Source organism: Sardina pilchardus, chromosome 7, assembly GCF_963854185.1.
Source record: "Sardina pilchardus chromosome 7, fSarPil1.1, whole genome shotgun sequence".
In the NCBI taxonomy this organism is placed as follows: Eukaryota; Metazoa; Chordata; class Actinopteri; order Clupeiformes; family Clupeidae; genus Sardina; species Sardina pilchardus.
Window position 1 is genome coordinate 19,589,306 of NC_085000.1, and position 22,326 is coordinate 19,611,631.

At 50.5% G+C, this 22,326-nt stretch overlaps 1 protein-coding gene across 1 annotated transcript in view; it reads left to right on the top strand.

The window, feature by feature from the left end:
- Positions 1–22,326, top strand: part of plxna1a (plexin A1a) — a 172,398-nt gene that overhangs the window by 67,913 nt on the left and 82,159 nt on the right. Inside the window, exon 4 of the mRNA XM_062541106.1 lies at positions 11,934–12,065. Within this exon, the coding sequence (XP_062397090.1) occupies positions 11,934–12,065 (132 nt within the window). The remainder of the gene's footprint in view (positions 1–11,933; positions 12,066–22,326) is intronic.

A 22,326-nucleotide genomic window follows, 5' to 3' on the forward strand; every position in this document is an offset into this window, starting at 1 on the left:
AGCTTGGGTGTGATGTGTTTTTTCCACAATTGTCCTGCCAGCAGAATTAGTTTCCATTCAATTATGTGAAGATGCTCGCTTGAATGTGCCTGCCTGGTGCCGCGGACCATTTTGAAGCGTCTTTTTGAAGCTTTGCTTTCCTATCTTGCACACCAAACAGAAGTGCTATTTGAAAGCAAATGCCTCGCGGTGTAATCCGAGTCTGACAGTCAGCGAGATAGGGGCCAAAGTGAATGCTACACGTTTGTATAGACATTGTGGGAAAGGTATGCTATTGAAATATATATATATATATATATATACTGTATATATGATATGCAGACCCTGTACAGCTGCAGCGAGCGTGGGTTATTTGGAATGAAATATGAGTATGATCCTCGCAGCCCAACGTGAAGTCCACATATCACTTATTCAGTAATATTTTATGTCAGCAGTGTTTTTTCCTCCCTGAAGCTAGGTGCAAAGGAAGCACTTCCTCACTGCTCTTTAAGGCTCTTATCCCAAATGCAGACAAAGTACACACACACACACACACACAGAAAGAGAGAGAGAGAGAGAGAGAGAGAGAGAGAGAGAGAGAGAGAGAGAGAGAGAGAGAGAGAGAGAGAGAGAGAGAGAGAGAGAGAGGCAGGCAGGTTACTTGCGCTTCTTCCACACAGATGTTGAGAGGGAATGTGCTCGGCTGGAAAGACACATCTTTCATTCATTTTGTGCTGACAGGAATTCTCTGTGTACTCACCGTCGCCTCCCCTCCTGTCTGCCCCCCCCCTCCTCCCCACCCCCCTCTCACCCCCCTCCCCGCCCCCCTCTCACCCCCCCCCCCCCCCCCCTCGCCCCCACTCTCCCCTCTCTGTGAAGGGAACCCAGGAGCTCCGTTTCATTATCATAGCCTCATCTGTTTTTATGTCTTTGTGCGTGTGTGCGTCTCTGTGTGTGTGTGTATGTTTGTGTGTGTGTGTGTGTGTGAGAGAGAGAGAGAGGGAAGAGAGAGTGAGAGAGAGAGTGAGAGAGAGAGAGAGAGAGAGAGAGAGAGAGAGAGAGAGAGAGAGAGAGAGAGAGAGAGGGAGAGAGAGAGAGAGAGAGAAAACTTTTTGCGGTGAAACTAGGTCGTATGATGATGAGCGGAGTGGAGCATGTCTGCTTCACCGGCGCTCGCTTTACACTTCCTGTGACTTTGTGTGTGATGAACGCGGCGGCGTTTATGTAGGTCTGCACTGCACTGCACTGTATGCACATGCACACTCAGGGCTTGTTTGGGGGAGAAGCCCTTGTGCACATGTGTCTCTTGTTCATTGGTGATGCACAAAGATTTTGTGTGGTGTGTGTGTGTGTGTGTTCCAATGCAGAATTCATTATTGTTGTCTGAATGTATTTGTATGCAGACGCGTTTGCAAGCCTGTCTGTAATGTATGTGTGTGTGTGTGTGTGTGTGTGTGTGTGTGTGCGGTACGTGTGTGTGTGCGCGGTACGTGTGTGTGTGTGCGGTACGTGTGTGTGTATGTGTGTGTGTGTGTTTGCGGTACTTAGGTGTGTGTGTGTGTGTGTGTGTATCCTTGCTGTTGGGTGCAGGGGGTGTGAGAGGTGATGGCATGCGAGCGCGGCGGCTGGGTGTTCCGGGCTGATAAGTCGGTGGCCTTTCAAGCGCGGCGGCCTCACTGTGAGCCTCGCCTGCGGCCGCTCCTCCACCGCTGTCCCTGAATTAATCACCTAGGCAGCCCGATAAGCCAGCCGAGGAACAACAGGCCCCACGGCGCACAAAGGCTTTAGGGGGGGTGGGCCGGGGTTGAGGGTGGGGGATTTATTATACATTCAATGGAAGTAGTGCACTTTTCTGAACCCCCCCCTCCCCACCCCCCCCGCCCACACACACACACACACACACACACACACACACACACACACACACACACACTCACGTCCGTCTCCACAACCCCCTCACTCGCACTCATCTTCTCTTCCTCTCTTTCATGTCCTCGTTTGTGACAGGGTGTGATCAACGTCTGATGCTCCCCTCTTTCATCTGGGCTCCTCTCTGGCTCTTCCTGGTGCTCAGGCACCACTCTAGACTCCCCTGCTCCTGCTCCGTTGGTTTCCTCTGTTTCATTTGGGTTCTGCGTGGGGGGTCGAGGGTCATGTTTACGGCCGCACTTAACAGGGCCTCAGTCAACAGTCGGGTCCTGACCGCTCTATCTCAACGTCAACAGCGGCCCGCCGTCCAAACACACACCGGCGTGATGGAGTGTCTTGTCACGACCGGCCGTCCGGCTCTCGCTGACGGGCGGGGAGAGCGGGAGACGGACTGCATGTGCTCTTCCTCTGACTGTCCATCTCGAGACGTTTATTCTGCCCTACAAAGCAAAAAGGCAGTAACTACGCAGAGTGCAAACTCTGTGAAAAGAATTACCTTAAAGTTATCCTGTTGCCTAAGTAGTTGTAGGTGGATTATTGGACATGTTTGTGGAGGTTTTGTTACTTTACATGAGCTGAGTTTTGGTACACATCAATCTTCATAACAACTTGAATGTCATGAAAATGACAATAACAAATTTTCGACCAAAAAGGCAGTGTCTGCCTTTTTGCTTTGTAGGGCAGAATACTTCTCAAGCACACCAGTCGGAGGCTGGTTCTTCACTGGCAAACATGCACAGACATGGACGCTGGTTTCAGTTAAAAAAAAAAAAAAGCATACCAGTCCATCCCAATGGACGTGTCTCGTTCGCTCTCTGAATGGAGGAAGAAGTGGAGCTGGTTGATGCTTGTTTTTGTTGTCCAACCGCATGCCCCTTTGAGACGGTGGCCACTAGAACGCGTCCCCATCAAAGGCCCAGATGTGAGGGGCTCTGTCTGGCGCCGCCGTCTCTGATGGCTGCTTGTTTCTAATGTGTCCTCATTAATGCCTCATCACTGATCATTTTGCCCAATTGTGGCGCCTTTATGTGTGCCCACACACACATGCCAGCGTGCACGTACACACACACACACACACACACACACACACACACACACACACACTAAACACACACCCACACACACAATTCTTAGTCTTTTGTCTCCTTTCTTCCCTCTTTGCCACAGATGGACTTAATAAAAGCCTCCATTTACTTCAACTCGGGAAGCCACAGCGTTGCCTTTCCTTAAATGTCAATTGATTCATACTTTTAAGTCTAAATGGGGGCTATGCTATCCAAATCGTTTTTAGTGTATGTTAACGTCAATAACATGCCTGTCTATGGTGGTCGCTATTGATTTTAGCTTTGTCAAAGCCTTGTCTTGTATGATTCAGGCTCGCCTCACAAGGGGTAAAGTGGCGCCTCTCTCTCCGAATGGGAATTGTCCCAGAAGTCAGTTAAAAAAAATAGAATTTGAATGCAGTCTATACGTCACCATGATGCTAAATTGTTGCTTACTCAACCATAGCATCTTTTATAACATTGTACAGCTGCTTTTCACCCTGGCTTTTGCAGATATTGTGGTGCCTCCAGTTTTTATACGGTTTCAGACCCAAATCCTTAAATGAATGCTCTCAGCGGTTTCAAGGCTGTTTTTGTGTGTGTGTGTGTGTGTGTGTGTGTGTGTGTTGTGTAGGTCTTGGCTAGTAATTGCCTCCCATCTCCGCTGTGTTTCCTGCATCGCTCAGTGGGCCACATTGCATCATCAGTGTACTGCTGGGCGGGTGGGTTGACTGGCCTCCGTCGTGACTGTGGCTTCAGTGGGATTATTATGAGCACCCCCCCCCCCCCCCCCCCCAGCTGCTCCCGCGCGTGTTATGATAGCTCATAATGGCACCTCTCCGCGGGGAAGCGCGCTCAGGTGACTGGTGCTCCCGCCGTCAGGACGCAGACGAGGGGCCCCCGTGTCCAAAAACGCGTGTCGGTGATGTTGTCGTCGTCACCTAATTGGCCTTCGGGAGCAGCGGCGGAGTGGCTTTGTCTCCTGGCTTCCCGTGTTCACCGCGGTGCCTGCAAGGGGCCGCTCATTTGGGCTGTGTTTGTTTGTCTAGCTCAGGTGCTTGAGTGGCGTCTGAATTTAAAAAGCAGAGGGGGAAAAGCCACATCTGAAGAGATGGCAGTCCTCCTGTCAGTAAACCAGGAAATGACATAATTAGAGGCTGCTTTTTTTTTTTTTTTTTTTTTAAATGTCCGCGACAGAAGTGAAAGGGCCAAAGTCACCATCCACTCATCAATCAAGAGGCTTGGACAAGATGGAAATGTTAAACAGCAGCCAGCTGAAGAGAGAGTGTGTTTCCTGTGTTCCCAGGCTTCTGTAGTAGGCTGAGAGGCGTAAGAGAGACATGCTCTGTTTGCAGAGCTGACCTATATTCTCAGACATACAGCCACCCCGAGCCGTGTGTGCAGTAGTATTCACCCACAGATGGGCATCTGTTCTGGGTTTGCTTTCATGTGGCCGCATGAGGAATAGTCCATTTCTCAAAAGGATGGGGAGTGCAACAGATGCCAAGAATGCAGCGAAATGACCACTGTCATGTACAGTAAGAAGACCATGATCCCTGTCTCATTGAGTGACCTGGAAGTACAGTTCTTTTCACCTGAGAGTTTAACTATGAATGACATTGTGAGTAATTACTGTATGAGTGAGCTACATTACTTTTATTGGTCACCATGAAATCATCATACATAGATAGATAGATAGATAGATAGATAGATAGATAGATAGATAGATACTTTGATACTTTATTGATCCCCAAGGGGAAATTCAAGATACTTTGCTTTGTTGACTAGACTTCCTGGTTAGTGTTCTCCGTTGCTATCTTTAGACGATGACGTGAGGGGGTGGCGCGGCATGGCGTGGCGTGGCGTGGCGTGCCCACTCACCACCACTGGGCTGCCACTGACAAATGGGAGAGGGCTTAGGAGTCACTTTCTTATTCTCCTCAGGGCATCCGCCATTTTTTCAACTAGTTTCAGCAGGACAGTTTGTCCTGCTTGACTGCTGGTGTGTGTCTGGCGTGTCAGAGGACATGGAGGAGGCTGGAGAGAGGAGAGAGACAATAGAAATGAGATGCCGTCCAACGCTTCAAGGACCCTGCAGACCCCGGAGCCAAATCAGATATTGCTCGGAGGTGAAATGTAGCGGCAAGGAGAGAGGGATAGAGAGAGGGGGGAAAGAGGGGAAAAGAGAGAGGGACAGAGAGAGAGAGAGAGAGAGAGAGAGAGAGAGAGAGCAATAGGGAACAGGCATCATCTACAGTAAGAGTTGTCATAATAAAACGCTCATGGCTGGGGTTGTGAAAACAAGAACTTCAGGGCAGGTATCTGGAGACCTCTGAGTCACACAAGTTGGCCCTCTCTTTTTCTTTACTGGTTCATCGGCCAGTCTGTCCCTGCTGTCTTTTTTTTCCGCTGGCCTCTTGGGGCATACTTATTTCCACAGTAACCTTATCTAGGCCAAGGAGCAATGCTTTGCAACAGTATTAACCTTTTCCACAACACAGCGCTTTGAGAAACAAGGCTTTTGCATGAAAGAGGGGGGGGGGGGAATCAGCTGCTGCCAGAATGACCAATTTGTCCCTCTAAAACATGCAGAGGGGAGGGAATGGAACCTTCAAGATGTGTTTAGCGTTGTTGGGCTCAGAGCTAGTGAGATTGATATGGTGATTTGGGCTCGCCAGAGGTCAGGCGGTGTGCTGATGACCCTGCCGAAGGACGGCCGCTGCCGACTGCTGGAGGTCCCAGCTGGCGAGGGTGGGCTGTAATCACAGATTTCACGACTCCCCCGATTACCTCCTCTCCGGCACGTGCGCTCTCATCCCTCACCCAATAAAGGAGACGCTCCACCTGTTCCCGCGGCGGAGCCCCAGCCACACACGGCTAGATTGGAGATCAGCCCTTTTGTTGTTGAGGTGAAAGGACGGCCTCTTGAAGAGACACAATTCCCGACGTCTCCACTTGCTCTTCATGCCGTCGACACCCTCGCCACCTTAGCTGAGCCCCTTCCCATATTTAAGGCAAAGGTCCCTCCACCGGGGCCCTGAGCTTTGTCCCCCTCCAGGAGCCCCTGGATCTCCCCCCCCTCTGCTCCGAGCCTGGCTGTCCCAGGGGAGCTGACTTGGCCCTGGACAGCGATGGCAGGGCTCAGCAGTGGTTCCAGCACCGGCACCGGCACTGGCAGCAGCAGTGGTGCGTGTCCCCCTCCATCTCATTAATTAGCCAGCGATTGTGCTCAATCAGATGCAGATCTCCACTTCAATGGGTCACATATCAAAGGGAGGAATCTGTTGGCTGGTTTATTATGCACGGAGAGACCTAGTTATGTCAAGAGCGCCGGGGAGTGCTGGTTGTAGAAGCAGCGGCGGGGGTTGACTGGCGCGGGGAGAATCTCCACCCGCGGAGGGCCTGAAAGATTAAAAAGGGTGGAGGCTGAGACATCCCAGGCGCTCCCCGGAGACCGGCGCTTGTCTCTTTCCGTCTGCGTTGTTGGTCGGGGCCGTTCGGCTGCACTCCTGTGTGCTTTTCTGGGTGAACAGATGCGACACTAATACGAGGAAGCGCGGAGGAGGGGGAGGAGGGGGAGGAGGGCCCGGGTTATTCATAGTCGTCGCTCGCGCGACGGCAAAAACCTTCCTCCGCTCCTTTCCTCTCACATTAAGGACGCTGCTCACCGGGGCCCCCTCATTCAGGAAGCCACGCGTCGACAGCGTCGCCACGGACCCCCCCCCCTCGTCAGAGCCCCTGTCTGTCTGTCCACGGCAGTTTTTTTTTTTTTTTTCGTCTGACTTCCTGTGGAGGAGCCACTGGTGCGGCGAGCGAACGCTGATTAATTTCACTGAGTAATCTATCTCGCTGATCGAGCCGAATGAGTTTGTGTGTACAAGGTTCTTTTTTTTCTTCTCAGTCATTCTTTTTTTTCTTCTTTTTCCTGAGCAAGGTGCAGACTGTGAAGTCAGCAGGACTTTGCCGGATACTTTGGATGCCCTCCAGGAAGGGTCGCTCGCGTCGGCTGGAGACACTCTGCCTCAGCCTGGCTTCAATGGGATGGTGTTACAGTGCCCCCCCCCACCCCCCCCTCCACCCTCACCGGCCACCACTCTGTCCTCCTACACCCCTAGGCCTGGCACAAGTCGGAGGAACTCGGCTTTATCAGAGGAAATGAGGCTGATGGAGCACTGACTGATATTAAGCTGATCGACACACAGATAAAAATGGCCATAATCTTAAAAAAATACATTTTTAGAGAGGTCTTCCCAGATCTTTCTCCTGTAGGTGTATCAGGCTGCAACAATTCATTTGATAAATAAATAAATCAATCAATTAATAAAGAAATATTGACTATTAGATTCATCGTCAACTATTTTCTGGCCATCAACTTGGCCATTTTTTTTTTTAGAGGAACAATCTCAAACAGTCAATTCTCTAGTCTTCTTTCAACTGTAATATTTTCTGCCTTACTTTTCTGCTCTACTTTATGACACGAAAGAAAACAATAATTTGGGTATGAACTAAACAAGGCATTTGAGGGCATATATTCTTGGACAGTGATACCTCATTGACACTCACTATTTTCACCAATTTATTGATTAAACAACTATTTCATTAATCGATAAAAAATAGTCAATAGGTTAATTAACTATCAAAATAATTGTTGTAGCCTTGTAGCTGTGTATTCAGTCTCTACAAGGTGCATTTGCATGAAACACATTAACATATTCACGATCCTTGGAGAGACACAAAGGCAGCACAATATTGAATGCCCAGTGTGTGTGGTCTCAGAGTATTGATCATGCTTGAGCATTTACATGTTAACACATGGAATGTCTGAGACCAGCCTCATAGTATGCATGTTATCCGTGGCCCTTGGGGGGGTCCTAATGAAATTGGTTCTTGTCTCATCTGGAAAGTACCCCCCCATTTGATTCAATTAGCCAAATGTCTGCTGCACTGATCTAAGCCAAGACCGAATAGATTTTCACCGACTGGGCTCCAGTTGGTGGCCATCGTCTTTGGCCATGGCTGGAGTTCCTTGATAAAGCAGCTGTCAGTCGCCTGTCAAAATCTGCGCAGGTATTTCCGCAGGGGGTTTCTGGTCGTTGAGTGGCGAGCCGTCTTAGAGAATTAGACAAATTCATCTTATTAGTGTGTGAGTCCGACGCGAGATTGCGGACGATTTGATCTGGCTCATTACTGGTGTGGAGCACGGTGCCGGCCGTGGGCCTGGAACCGCGTTTGAACTCTCAGTGACCTTAATTAAAGATCCGCCTGGAACCTTGAGCTTAGGGGACAGGCTGCAGCTTAATTTATGGTTTGCTGCTCTTGATTTCATGGTCTCGTGCTCCCCCTCAGATGCAGGGAAGACATTATATGTGCACAATATATGTGCACTGTTTGGGTTGACTCTGGAAAGCTTATAGCGGACGTCGCCTTTGGCATTTAACCCCTTAATTTATATACTCTAAATGTATACAGTGTGTGAAAATGGACCAAGTGCTGACTCTGTATCGCATCCTTTCAAGCTATGCTACCTTGCACTGCTTGGCCATTTCTACACAACAGCCATGCACAACGCTGAGTTTACACTCTTTATGCTTCGCTAAATGGGATTTTCTCTCGGCGGCGGCAGATGTGTCATGATGATATTGAAGGGCAGAGGGCCGCGAAGAGCGCAACACAGCCTGTCATGTGTGACTCGGGTCTTTGGGTCCGTCTTGCTCGTTCCTCCTCAGATTGTTTGTGAGAATTTCCCCCGGAGTGTAGCCGGCAAACAAAGCGAGCCGGTGAAGTGGGAGCCCGGTGGAGTAGGGGGACGTGACCCTTCGATGTGATTGAGCGCAAGTGACATGGTATCTACTTTGGGGACAACAGCAATAACGCTGAACTCGCTCCACTGCGCTGGGATGTAAAAAGCTGCTCTGCCCCGGGGTTGGGATTGGATTTGTTTTTGTTTTGTCGTCCCTACTACTTCATTCCAGCCGACACCTTTATGAGGCAGGACGGACCGAATGGTGGGGGTTTGGGGTGGCTTTAGGCTGCTCTTTTCTTTCCGCCACGTGCAAAAAGAAGAAAAAAAAGGTGCGTGGGCGCTCAGCCAAGCCGCCATTGTTCGAACGATCATCAGGGCTGATCGCTCTCCTCCTGCACGGCCTGAATGAATGCGGCGCTCTGGTGGTGGACCCACTTTTGCCTGCCCTTGAGGAGCCTGAAATAAAATCCACAGCCCTCTATTCCCCGATATATCCTTGTCCCAGCGCTGCGCACACCGGGAGGAAGCCAGGACTTAATACATCACCACTCCAGCATTAGTGCCTAGCGTCCTGACTAATTGCTAATTGGGGGAGTCCTTTTCCAACACGGGAGGAGAGGGTTAGGGGTACAGATGTCCTCTGGTGGAACATCCTGGCTAAATGAAAGCTTAACAGTACGATAGTACATAAAAAAAAAAAAAAGACAGAAAAACAAACAAAAGAAGAGCCCCCTAGGTGACGGAACCCGTGGCACATCTTCCGGATTGTTCTGGGGCTTCCCGCTGCTCCGCAGCTTGGCTCCAACCACCACGCTGTCTGTTTGAGAACGCGCGAGGACACAGTGGGACCGTCCTCCCGCCACTGTGGGGAATTCTTTTTTATCCCCATTTGGCAAGCGTACCGGAAGCGGCGAGGAAGAGGATGCTGTGTCCTTGGGTTTTTTTTAATTTTTTTTATCAGTGCCTCTTTAATGAGCCGCGTCCTGGAGGGAACATCATTGAGCATGAGAATGGCTTGGGACAGGGGGAGATGGGGAGAGAGAGAGAGAGACGGAGAGAGAGGGGGATAGAGAGAGAGAGACAGAGAGACAGAGAGAGGGAAAGGGAATCAACTTAGTTTAGTGAAGGGAGAAGAGGAGAGGAAGGCGCATTCATTACTCGCTCTCAGTCTCCCATGAGAATCATGTGACCCCTGACAGAGAGGATTTGGGTTATTTAACCTCTTCATTCCATTCACTCAACGTCAGTATACACATCACTGGTTAATTGGCAGTGGCTTGCTTTTTGTCTTCATCAAGTTATCTCATTTCCTGTGTGCGGCTGACCTCTGAACCGCTGACATGCCCTTGAGCCAAAATGGCCTCCTTTTCACAGGGCAGTAGCTGCTCCATAAACCTTTAAAAAAAAAAAAAAAAAAAACACACACAACCGCGATGAATGAAGACATCGCTGGGCCCGCTGCGTAGCATCATCAAGCACGCAAGTGTAAGTGGGTCGGGTGGAGCCGGGTCTCCACATCGCTCCTCCTGTCCTACCCAGCTCCCGGTCGGGGCCGTCATTAGCGCGCGGGGGGGCGTTAGCGTTAGCATGGGAGAGGAGAGAGAGAGAGGGCCGGGGCTTTAATGTTCTCCCCGCTGGTGCTGCCGGTGCCTGCCCAGTGCCATTAATCAACGGCGGGGTCTCAGGCACCTGCAGCTGAGGACGTCATTAGGCTCTGAAATACCACAGCGCAAAGGGAGGGGGGGGGCTGTTGCCTTGACCTCGGGCCAGCAGGCCTCTGAACGCAGGGAGAGAGAGGCAGGGGCGCCCACGGCAGGACGCAGGGGCAAGGAACTCAGACTCGGACTCAGAGAGCACATCTGCTGTCATCAACGGCGGCGAAGCGTTTGAAACTATTTGTTTTTCTCAGACCCTTTTTTTGGGGGGGGCTCGTGGCTCCATCGGGCTCCCCCCCCTCCGAACGCAGATCTGGTCGCTCAGGCGTCAGTGCTAAATGGCTGTATTAGCTGGGCAGAGCCCCAGAGCGCTGGCGTGGCAGTGACCGCTGAGCCACTGCTGAGAGGGGAATGGAGCGTGGCGACACGCTAGCACTCTTAAAGGGAAAATAATAATGGAGTCAAGCAGAGAGCTGCGCCTCTGTGTGTCTTCGAGTACGTGTGCATGCTAGAGAGAGAATAGGGCTGTGAGTGTGGACCTTTTGTGTGAGAATGTGGTGTGTGTGTGTGTGTGTGTGTGTGTGTGTGTGTGTGTGTGTGTGTGTTTGTTTTTTTGTTATTCCCCACTAGTGGAATGACCTAGCAAGTGATACCAGAGCAGGGGCATCCCTTTCTACTATAAGAGCTCTTGAAGACCCAACTCTTCTGAGAGTAGCTCGTTTCCTGACACATCTAACAGCCCAGCACACCTAACATGCAATTCCCTTCTTCCCTCTTTTCTACTCTCTCCTCAATTGACCACACTTTGACTAGCACTTAAATGTCTGCATTTTCATCCCCTGGTAGTAGTATTCATTGTGTGTGTGTGTGTGTGTGTGTGTGTGTGTGTGTGTGTGTGTGTGTGTGTGTGTGTGTGTGTGTGTGTGTGTGTGTGTGTGTGTGTGTGTGTGTGTGTGTGTGTGTGTGTGTGTGTGTAAACATATCTCTATATCTCATATCTCATATGTGTAATATATCTCTGAGGTACACAGTATACTGGATGTTGATATGAGGAACAGTATCCTGGATGTTGATATGAGAAACAGTATACTGGATGTTGATGTGAGAAACAGTATACTGGATGTTGATGTGAGCAGAGCTAAGAAGAGAAGTGTGTGTTGCCTTGCCTGTGTGTGTTTGTGGTGCCTGTCTCTGTGTGCGGTGGCCTGTATGTGCATTCCTATTTAATCACTCCCCTCTCCTGAGATTGAGGTGGAATGCGCGCGCCAGTAAAGTTGTCAGCCAATATAGGAGAGACGCTGAGATTTACGGGGCATTAGATTTTATTTTACACACGTAGGTTATGATGCAGAGGGCTTCACCCTGCTCTGTCATCGAGACAGACAGATCAGGAATGATTTCCCATTCATCTTCTACACCTTCCCCCTCTCTCCCTCCCTCTCTCCCTCCCTCCCTCCCTCTCTCCCCCCATCCTTCCCTCCTTCAGAGCTGTGCTTTGGGTTTGCCCCCTCTCCCTTTCTCTCTCTCCTGCTCCCCTGGTTAGAGACTCTCCTTGAACGTCTGTCTCTCTTTGTTTTCCCGCAGATCCTGGTGAACTCGGTCAACCAGCCGGCGCTGCTGTACGAGGACATGGCGGTGAGCGAGGGGAGCCCCATCCTGCGGGAGCTGCTCTTCAGCCCCAGCCACCAGCACCTCTACGCCCTCACCGGCAAAGAGGTAAGACGCCGCAAACGCTCCGCAAACGCTACGCAAACGCTCTGCAAACGCTACGCAAACGCTCTGCAATGCTCCGCTCGGCATCAAAGACTGCGGCAGCGGCACACACAAGCACAAAGACGGGGCGCATTTTACGGCTAAAAGCACACAGTGTACAGTACGCAAACGCGCTTTCTCTCTCTCCGAGAGAAGGGAACGAGAGAGAGAGAGCGAGAGAGAGAGAAAGAGAGAGAAAGTTAAAGAGGGAGAAAAGTGAGAGAACAGACGGAGTGAGAGAAACTACATGTCAACTTTGATCAGGCTCGCAGCAGGACTGCTTGCATGTCTTTCTTGTCATCAACACCCACGAACCCTCCAACCGCCCACTCGAATCTCCGCTCCCTCCGCCCCCTGCTGTCGGCACATGTGCACGCTCCTCTCTTCTCCTCTCCTCTCTTCTCTTTCGCTCTTTCTCTCTGTGTGTCTTTTTCTGTCTCTCTCTGCTCCTCTTGTCTCTGTTTCTCGCCCACCACTCCCCCCCCCCCCCTCGCTCTGGCAGCACCCCACTTTGCGGGAGATCAGGGAGGGGCTCGCTATGATCCTCACTGATGGAAAAAAAAGGGGGCCACTCCAATCACCCACAGGCAGAGAAAGGGGGGGAATACTCTCTCTCTCTCTCTCTCTTTTCTCTCCCTCTCTCCGTTTCTGCTGCCTCTCTCTCTCCCTCCTTCCTTCCAGCCTCTGTTGCCTCTGTTCCCCTCCCACAGCCCTGTCTCGTTTTTGAGGCCCTAATTGGAGAGCCAACACTTGAGCTCTCATTAAAGGACATTTCTGTCATCATTAGAGCCACATCTGAAGTGTGTCCGTGCAGCCAGTGCAGCTTCTTTTTTTTTTTATCTTCTTTCAGGAAGAGGTTGTAATCAGTTTTTTTCCCCCCTCTCCCTGTGAGGACAAAAGGCTGTATGTGTGTGTGTGTGTGTGTGTGTGGGGGGGGGGGGGGGTGGTGGTGGGATGGGGGGGGTCTCTTTATGGCGAGGCGAATGTGACTGGTGCTCCCCTGTTATTTTACACATGCTGCCTCGGCCAGCTAACACCTCTGCTGCCAGCGGTCAGCAGCGTCCGGCGCTGCCTCTGGCAGGAGATCAGCACAGAGCCTCCTCGCCATGCGGAGTGTGTTGCACACGAACCAATTAATCAGCCAGACCAGTGGAGAACACCAGCGTGTGGGCGCGGAGCAGGTCCAACGTTCCGTCCACTCTAAAGCCTGTTCTGAGATCGTGGAGGATCAGTTGCCCCCCCCCCCCCCCACTTTGGGCAGATGTCATTAACCACTGCACCTGAATCAGCTCTCCTGCTGTCCCCTCAGTGGGTATCCGTGCCAAGCCCACAGACCTGAGAACAGCGCCGCTGACCACTCCGCCGGGCTCTCGGATTGTTCTGCTTGGCATTGAGGAGGCGCGTGATTGGTGGGAGGGCAGGTGGGGGATGATGAGTGTCGGCGTGGCACCAGACGCCGGACCCTGGCATCAAGGGTAGAGCCGGCTGTCGTCCGTAACAACTGGCGAAAGTGATGACTGAATATCAATAGCCCTTTTCCATCAGATGATTTCAGGGCGGCGGGGAGCATCCAGCCGTAACGGCCTCTGCCACAATCATGCGCGGCCGCGCGCACGGACACACACACACACACACACACACACACACACACACAGAGACACAGACAGACACACACACTTTCCTCAGGGGAAAATCAGCCTGTGCTGTTTAACCTCCACATCAGAGAGTGTGTGAGGGAGAGAGGGAGATGGAGAGGGAGAGGGAGAGGGAGAGGGAGAGGGAGGGGGAGAGGGAGAGGGAGGGGGAGAGGGAGAGGGAGGGGGAGAGGGAGGGAGAAACACAAAATTTGTGTCTCATTTTTTTGGCAGTAACTCCAAAGTGTCAAACTTACCTTTGTATGCACTGCAGTCTGCGCCATGTTTGTGAGAGTGTTTGTGGGAGCCAGACATACCAATGAAGCTCCGACAGACAGATAGAGTTTTGACTTTGAGAATAGTTGCTGTGTTTTTCACTGTTATGCCCTCATTGGGGATATTTCAAGATAAGCTCTGTGACATTTATTAGTGGTCAGCCTATCACCATCGGCAGTCTTGCATGAAAGCGCTACACTTGATAAATGTGCCTTTTCCCTGTGCATAGACCTCCCCTAGTCCATCTATGTCAGCCTAATCACTCCCCCACTCTTCTCCACACATCCAATTATGAAGGCTGTTACACACAGGAAACTGGTGTGGCGTTTGGAATCAGTGATTTGGAAAATCTCTGTCTGAAAAAGCAAAGCACATCAAGGGAAGATCATCATTTACTCGAGATGTAATGTGTCACCACCCAAAACATTAGCAGCATGTGGCTCTGAATTCTCCCGAGAAAGCAGCCATATATTCTTAGGCTGTTAACAAAAACGTCCAGACAGAAGTCACTACTGTGGCTGTTTCCCGGCACCATCATTTGCCTTTCTGCTGGGCTGATTTGTTTGGTGGAGAGCTGCTCTTAATTGGTTCCTTTCTGCGCTCACACAAAGGCTTCGCAGGGCCCCCTTTTAGTCTTCAACCAAGTGCTACAAGATCAGTGGCTGTAGTTTGCTGTAGTTTGCGCCGCCTGTCTGTGCTCCACTTCTGTGACCCAAATGGCTCGGCCCACATCGAGGCCCCTAATCTTGACCTGTGCCCAGTGAGACGCCGGCTCTGGGCCACGTCCGCCCGGACTCGTCCTGCCCGCCTTCCTGGGGTGCGCAGCGTCGCAGGACGTAGCAAAAAAACCCCAAATCGAGCCTCGAGGATGGACGCGCGGCGTGAAGTCGGGTTACGGTCGGTCGCTGCGCTTTGCCATCGTCTCGTCCCCTAATGACTGCGCCTCGGCTTTGCTCTCGCTCATGCCACGACACCTCCCCAGCGCGGGCACGCGCCCGCCCGCCCGCCCGCCCGCCCGCCCGCCCGCCCGCCCGCCCGCCCGCCCGCCCGCCTGCCGAAGCCAAGCCGCACACGCAATTTCCCAGCGATTAGAGATAATCATCTTTAATGTGTCGAAATCTTTAAGGAAAAGATGCTCGGTAATTGATACAAATGGGTTCCATTTGACTGGCCCTGACATTGGAAACGTCTGCAGTGGGGAAAGAGTGGAGGCGTGAGTGGAGGTATCCTCGGCCTTAACCATGTGTGTGCGTCACATATCATTATGTGCAGCCTGTCCACAGAATGGACCAGCGCCTACAGTACTTATCCACAAAAAAAACGGCTTTAAAATTCACCTTGGTAGACTTCAAATGTTATATTTAAGTGCTCTTTATAAATGGTCTAAAGCCATTCGTAGGCAAATTTGCCTGTCCGTATGGACATACACACGGAGAGACAGACAGACATGTACAGACACACACACACACACACACACACACACACACTACAACACACACAGCATAATGCGGACACACACACACACACACACAGTACACTCAGTGAAGCACATACACAAACACACACACACACACACACACACACAGTACACTCAGTGAAGCACATACACAAACACACACACACACACGCACGCACACTCAGCGAAGCACACACACACACACACATATTGATGTCCCTGAGGGGAATGAGAGCTATTGTTATGGAGATGGGAGGCATGTTGGTGTGGTCAGTGAGGCAGTGAGAGCGAGAGAGGGAGCGCGGCGAGGCACACCGGGGGAGAGGGAGACCGAGGGAGATTATACCCCCAGTCCTGTGCGCTGTGGTGTTGTGGGGGAGTGTGTGTGTGTGTGTGTGTGTGTGTGTGTGTGTGGGGGGGGGGGGGGTGATGCTTTAGGGCTGGATGTCACCAGGGACCCAGGCCTCTATTAACAAGTCTCATGTATGCATCCTCCACTGCAGCCTCCCCCACCACAGGCTCAGGGATCACATCTCCCTCTTACCACTCTCATCAGCACCGCTTCCCCCAGTAGTTAATTCACACACACACACACACACACACAGACAGAGAGACACAGACAGACACACACACACACACACACACACACACACACACACACACACACACATGCACGTAGTGGGGCCCCCCCAGGGGGAGCTGGTTGAGAGTGTGAGTGCCGCAGGGCAGGGTTGGCTTTGCTTGGGCTGCTCATTAGCCTCTCTGTTGGGGGGTGGGTCATCTCTGCCTCAGCGCCCCCACACCTCCAGCTCTGCTGGAGCCCGGCCACACCAGCAGGTCTCAACCCCCCCTCCTCACCCCCCCCCCCCCCTCCTCCCCATTCACATCAGTGGCCTCTCACCAGACAGAGCAGAGTGGAGCAGAGTGAACCAGAGAGCCTCCACAACAACACGGCAGGAAGGAAGTGCTGCCACCTTATACCCTTGCACTGCGCTGACATGTTAATGTGTGACATTTAGCGGCAAACACGGCAGCCTCGTGCTACATTCTTGAATTTGAATTGAGGTGAAAAACAGGGTCTAAAATGACAATTTCAATTTAAATTCAATGAAGTAGAGTTGAAATTTGAAGAAAGTCATATACATAATTTAAGGGTAGTGTTTAAAAATGAAGCTTTCACAATATACTGCTATGATTGCATCAAACACACAACGTATAACTTATAGCAGTAACCAGTTACATTTACCAGTAACCTTCCCAACACTAAACGTATGTGAGATTCAATACATTCTTTCTGTTGTGTGACTGTGGAATTGCTTTGAATTGCCATGAATTTAATTCCGCTTTCTGTCATTCCAATTCAAATTTAAATTCAACTTCCTGTGGGGCGGAGCCAGTTCAATTAAAAATAATTCCAATTCATGAATTGGATGGAGGCCAATTGTGAAACCTGAAACAAGGATGGATGGCATGTGTGTGTTTGTGTGGATGGGTGTGATGAATGAAGCTACCACACACACACACACACACACACACACACAAACACACACACACACACACACTCACACACACAGACAGACATAGAGAGAGACAGACACACACACACACACACACACACACGTGCACTGGGCTCCGACTCTCCCACTCGTACGCACACATCACTCACTCGCTCTCCATTTTTCCTGCTCTAAATTGGAGAAGCAGCTCACGTCTGACAGATCTCCTCACCGCTGCCGAGTCGTGAGTCAGTCTCGAGCGCAGGAGTGAGCGCCGCCACGTGCCATCCCTTCTCCTCGCCTCTCCCTCTTCATCACACCGAGGAGTAGGAGGAGGAGGACGAGGAGGACGAGGAGGAGGAGGGGGAGCTGCAGCCGTGAAAATGAATAGTCCAGCAGCCATCGGGTCTGTTGTTCTCCACGCTCTCTCCTCTCTCTCTCGCTCTTCTCTCTCTCGCTCTCTCTTTCTCTCTCTCTTTCACACACCCTATCACACACACACACACACACACCCAGTCACACACACCTTGGCTAAGACTCCTGTTTGTCATTGGTCTTCCCTCTGCCTCCCTTGCACACACAAAATAGCCCATTCCTCTCCTTTGTTCTCATTTGTCTGTAACTATTGGGGGTATCTGGGGGAGGTGGTGTGTGTGTGTGTGTTGGGGGGGGGGGGGGGGGGGGCCGGGGGGGTTGTCGTGTTTGATCCTGACAGCTAGGATATATGGTGGGTGGATCCTATTTCAGATGTGTAGCGACTTTGCTGTAGATTTCTCGTTGCTGGTTTCGGTCCGTAACATATCCACTGTCATATTTCTGGGTATTCTGGAGTCACCATCAGCTTGAACCTTCCATCAGTCAATGCCATTGATCACGCTTAACGTCTTCCCCCGTAGTTAATTGCAGGTGATAATGAATTGAAAGAGAAATGACAGCTAGCAGTTAATGATGGGTATGACAAACTCCCAGTCAGCTTGATGGATTCCAAAACATACACAAAGACGCGGTATGGCTCTTGACCAGATTGAACAGATGATCAATACACGTGTTGATCAATCATGAGACATTAGCCCATACATCAGTTAAAAAAACACACTCACACACACTTGTAAGAGAAGACATTTGACTGAAGACTGTCTCGGAGACAGTGGGGTGTTTCTATTGATTCCACTGATGAGTTGCCAGGCTGGGCCCCATTGCATGGAGTGTTTAAGCACAGCACATTGTTATATTTATTTGGTGTTCCATCAATTGATTAAGGGATGTAAGCTCGCTCAGGCATGCCGCTGCTGAGAATGACTGTAACGGGAGATGGGATTGGCCACCCGTGACCTTGTAAATGGCTTGATGCGAGGCAGGATTTCCATTGCATTCTGCATGCATTAACCAAATGAAATCCACCATGGCAGACATAATATTCCTTTCAGATTCACTATTACTTCCTCCTGGGTTACACGTATTGCAGTAATCAAAAAAACATAAACCATTTCCCTGAGACCGACGAGCACCAGCGGTATTTTCCAGAAAGTCAAAACATCACAATTGGTGGAAAGGTAATGCTTGCCATCCCCCACACCCACCCGCCACCCTCCCTCCTCCCCACGCTTCCCCCCCCCCCCCCTGCCGTATTTGTATCTCTTTATTGGATAATAGAAGTGCCAGGTTGGAGGGCCAAGTCGTGCCTCAAACATCAAAAACTCCATTTTCCTGGCTGACAGAACAATTTCCCCATTCGCCTGTATTCACACACAGTTAATTAAAAGTTTCAGATAGCCTGGCGCACGTCATCTCAGCCCAGGCCCCGGCGTTCGGGAGGAGAGATGCACTGCTGTCCCATTACAGCGGGAGTCCGGAAACTTCCATTAGCCCTACATGCCTTATTTACCCCTCCCTCCCTCCCGCCACTCCTGCCGGCTAGCGCTAGCCAGGAGTGCGCGTACACCGGATGCCTGTGTGTGTGTGTGTGTGTGTGTGTGTGTGTGTGTGTGTGTGTGTGTGTGTGTGTGTGTGTGTGTGTGTGTGTGTGTGTGTGTGTGTGTGTGTGTGTGTGTGTGTGTGTGTGTGTGTGTGTGTGTGTGTGTGTGTGTGTGTGTGTGTGTGTGTGTGTGTGTGTGTGTGTTAGTGATACCTTTTCTGTGGAGAGTCTTAAAGTGAAGTTGATGATAGCAGTGAAATGTATATTTTCAAAGTTATTTATTTTTGCACATTGTTTGGAGCTGTAGCAGGTGTGTGTCCTGATAAGGAAGTGTTAGTCAGTTTGTGTGTGGATGGTTGAAGGTCTCATAAGACACACAATCTACTATGCCAGTGTAGGTGTTGAAACAGAGCCTTTGACATCAGATATTTTTACATTGTATTTACTGTAACTATCTTACCTAGTAGTAGTTTGTATATCTTTATGGTTGTTGTTTCTATTTTGTTGAATTGTATTTAGTCTATGACTAATATATTGGTATGTATGATATGGCTATATGATCATGTGGATTAATTTCACCATAAATGTGATGTTAGATAGATGGATAGATAGATAGATAGATAGATAGATAGATAGACAGATAGATAGATACTTGATCCCCAAGGGGAAATTCAAGAACTTGCATAAAACACTGTCAAGTGGCTTATACACAACGTTGCCAATACACCGGAAATTACTGTAGTAAAAGAAGAAAGATTTCTACGATATGAAGACAACCACGAGTGTTCTAAACTCTATGTTGAATTCCGTTCTATGTTGAATTCCTCAGAGGATGCATTCCTGCACTGAAATGACTTGAATGCACACACTACTGCACACCTTTCACATAGCTCTGGAGCGGTTTAGTAAAGTGGCCCAACACTTCTTGGACGTTCTAAAGATGGTGATGGTGACCACAATAGCCCCATTGTCCTGCGGGCTGTAGCGTCCTGCCTGTGGCTTGCAGGCCGTGCGGCCGTGCTCTTGGGCGGAGTGGGAAACCGTACACTCGGCCAGCCAGCCAATCAGGGAGGAGCTCTGTGAAGGTCACAGCGGGATGCGGGCCGCGGCGAAGCGAGGGCCTCTCTCTCTCTCTCTCTCTCTCTCTCTCTCTCTCTCTCTCTCTTTCTTTCTCTCTCTCCCTCTCTCTCTCTCTCTCTCTCTCTCTCTCTCTCTCTTTCTTTCTCTCTCTCCCTCTCTCTCTCTCTCTCTTTCTCTCTCTCTCTCCCTCTTTCTTTCTCTCTCTATCTCTCTCTCTCTGTGTCTCTATCAGTGTAGGGGACGGGAAGTATCAGCTGACTGAAATTTGATTTGTGAAGCGGACGTCTTAATATAGGCAGGGACGATAGCGTGACGAGGTGGAAGGAAATGTGTGCCAACAGTGTGTGTGTGTGTTTGTGTGTGTGTGTGTGTGTGTGTGTGTGTGTGTGTGTGTGTGTGTGTGTGTGTGTGTGTGTGTGTGTGTGTGTGTCTGTGTCTGTGTGTCTGTGTGTCTGTGTGTCTGTGTGTCTGTGTGTCTGTGTGTGTGTGTGTGTGTGTGTGTGTGTGTGTGTGTGTGTGCGGTGTGCGGTGTGCGTGTGCACCTGAGTTCCACTGCTCTCATATTTCCCTTGTTGGCTGGAGTGCGGCAGCACAGGGTATTACAGTAATTACTGTGTAGGGGAGAGCCGCCTTGTTTATCTCACCCTTTGAAAGCCTGGCTGGAGCTGGAGCCTTCTTCCCTTACCTGAAGACCTGCTCCAAATTACCCCCACCAGGCCTCATTCTCCAAACCTCTCCTCCTCTCCAGCTCCATCATCCTACTCTCTCTCTCTCTCTCTATCTCTCCCTCTCTCTCTCCCTATCCCTCTCTCTCTTTCTATCTCTCTCTCTCAAATTCAAATTCAAAATGCTTTATTGTCATGACAAATGAGATATTCATGTTGCCAAAGCAGTCACACAAATTCATAGTGTAACAATAACACAGAGGCATAATAATGCATACAGTATATACACTGTACACATATGCATCTCTCGCTCTCTCTCTCTACCTTTCTCCCTTTCTCTGTATATATGTATGTATTATGTATGTGTGCGTGTGTGTGCGCACACGTGTGTGTGTGTGTGTGTGTGTGTGTGTGTGTGTGTGTGTGTGTGTGTGTGTGTGTGTGTGCCTGGCCTCGGCTGCCTGGCTGGTAATCCTCTGACATGCGTCCGTATCGATGAGGTGGAGGAGCTCTATTGAGCGCATTGCAGGGAAGCAGCAGCATTGACACACATACCGGGAGCATCCTGATTAAGCAGGAGTCTCTGTGTTCCACGTGGGATTATGACTTACGACCACCATCACACACACACACACGCACACACACATACAGTACACACACACACACACACATACAGTACACACATACACACACACACACACACACACACACACACACACGCACATACAGTACACACACACACACACCCACACACACACATAAAACACATAAAATACATAGACAGAAAGAGAGAGGGAGCGAGACAGAGAAAGAGAGAGAGAGAGAGGAAAGAGAAAGAGAGAGAGAGAGTGGGAAAGAGGGAGAGAGAGAGCACTCCTGTTTTTCTTCTGGTGTGCTCTCTGCTCATCTTGGCCTATGTAACTGCGCGTATCTGCCATATTTATCTCTCCGTGGACAGATTGTGCTCTGCTTCAGGTTTCTTGAGCTGGCTAAATGAATATGTTCGGATGGCTGCTGGTCAGGAGGAATACAGGCCTTCATAGCTACAGTACGCTGCCTGTAATATTCATTAGAGGGGAACTCTGAGGTCCAGTAAGGACTGGCCAGAGCACAGCTGAGTGCGGCCAGGCTGCGTTACGGACGCGCTAAAGATCTGGCCACCGGCCACTCCCGAGGTCGGCGCGGCAGAGCAGAGATACGACAGGGTCAGATGTTTTTTCCTAACGAGATCTTCAGGAAGTAGGATCTAGTAAACAATGGAGGAGGAGAGACAGAGAGAGGGGGATGGAATAGACGGGGACACTCGGAATGTCAGGCGTTTGCTTTCCGGAGGAATCTCTCATCTGTTGCTCAGAGCTGCTTGTGGAGTCGGTTTCCTCACAGCAGTGCTGATCTAAAAGGCGAATATTGGCGCTGTGGGTTTGGATGAGGGAAGCTCTTCAAGTATTAGTATCTGCTTCCCTCCTTCCTGCTGCTGTTGAGAGCCTGGTATGTGGCCTGCACAGATTACACAGGTGTGCATGTTTGTTATTTGGGAACGAGGTCTCTTTCTTTCTCTCTCTCTCTCTCTCTCTCTCTCTCTCTCTCTCTCTCTCTCTCTCTCTCTCTCTTTCTCTCTGCTCATACACACACACATGCACACACACACATACACACTCGCACGCACACACACACACACACACATGCACATGCACATGCACACA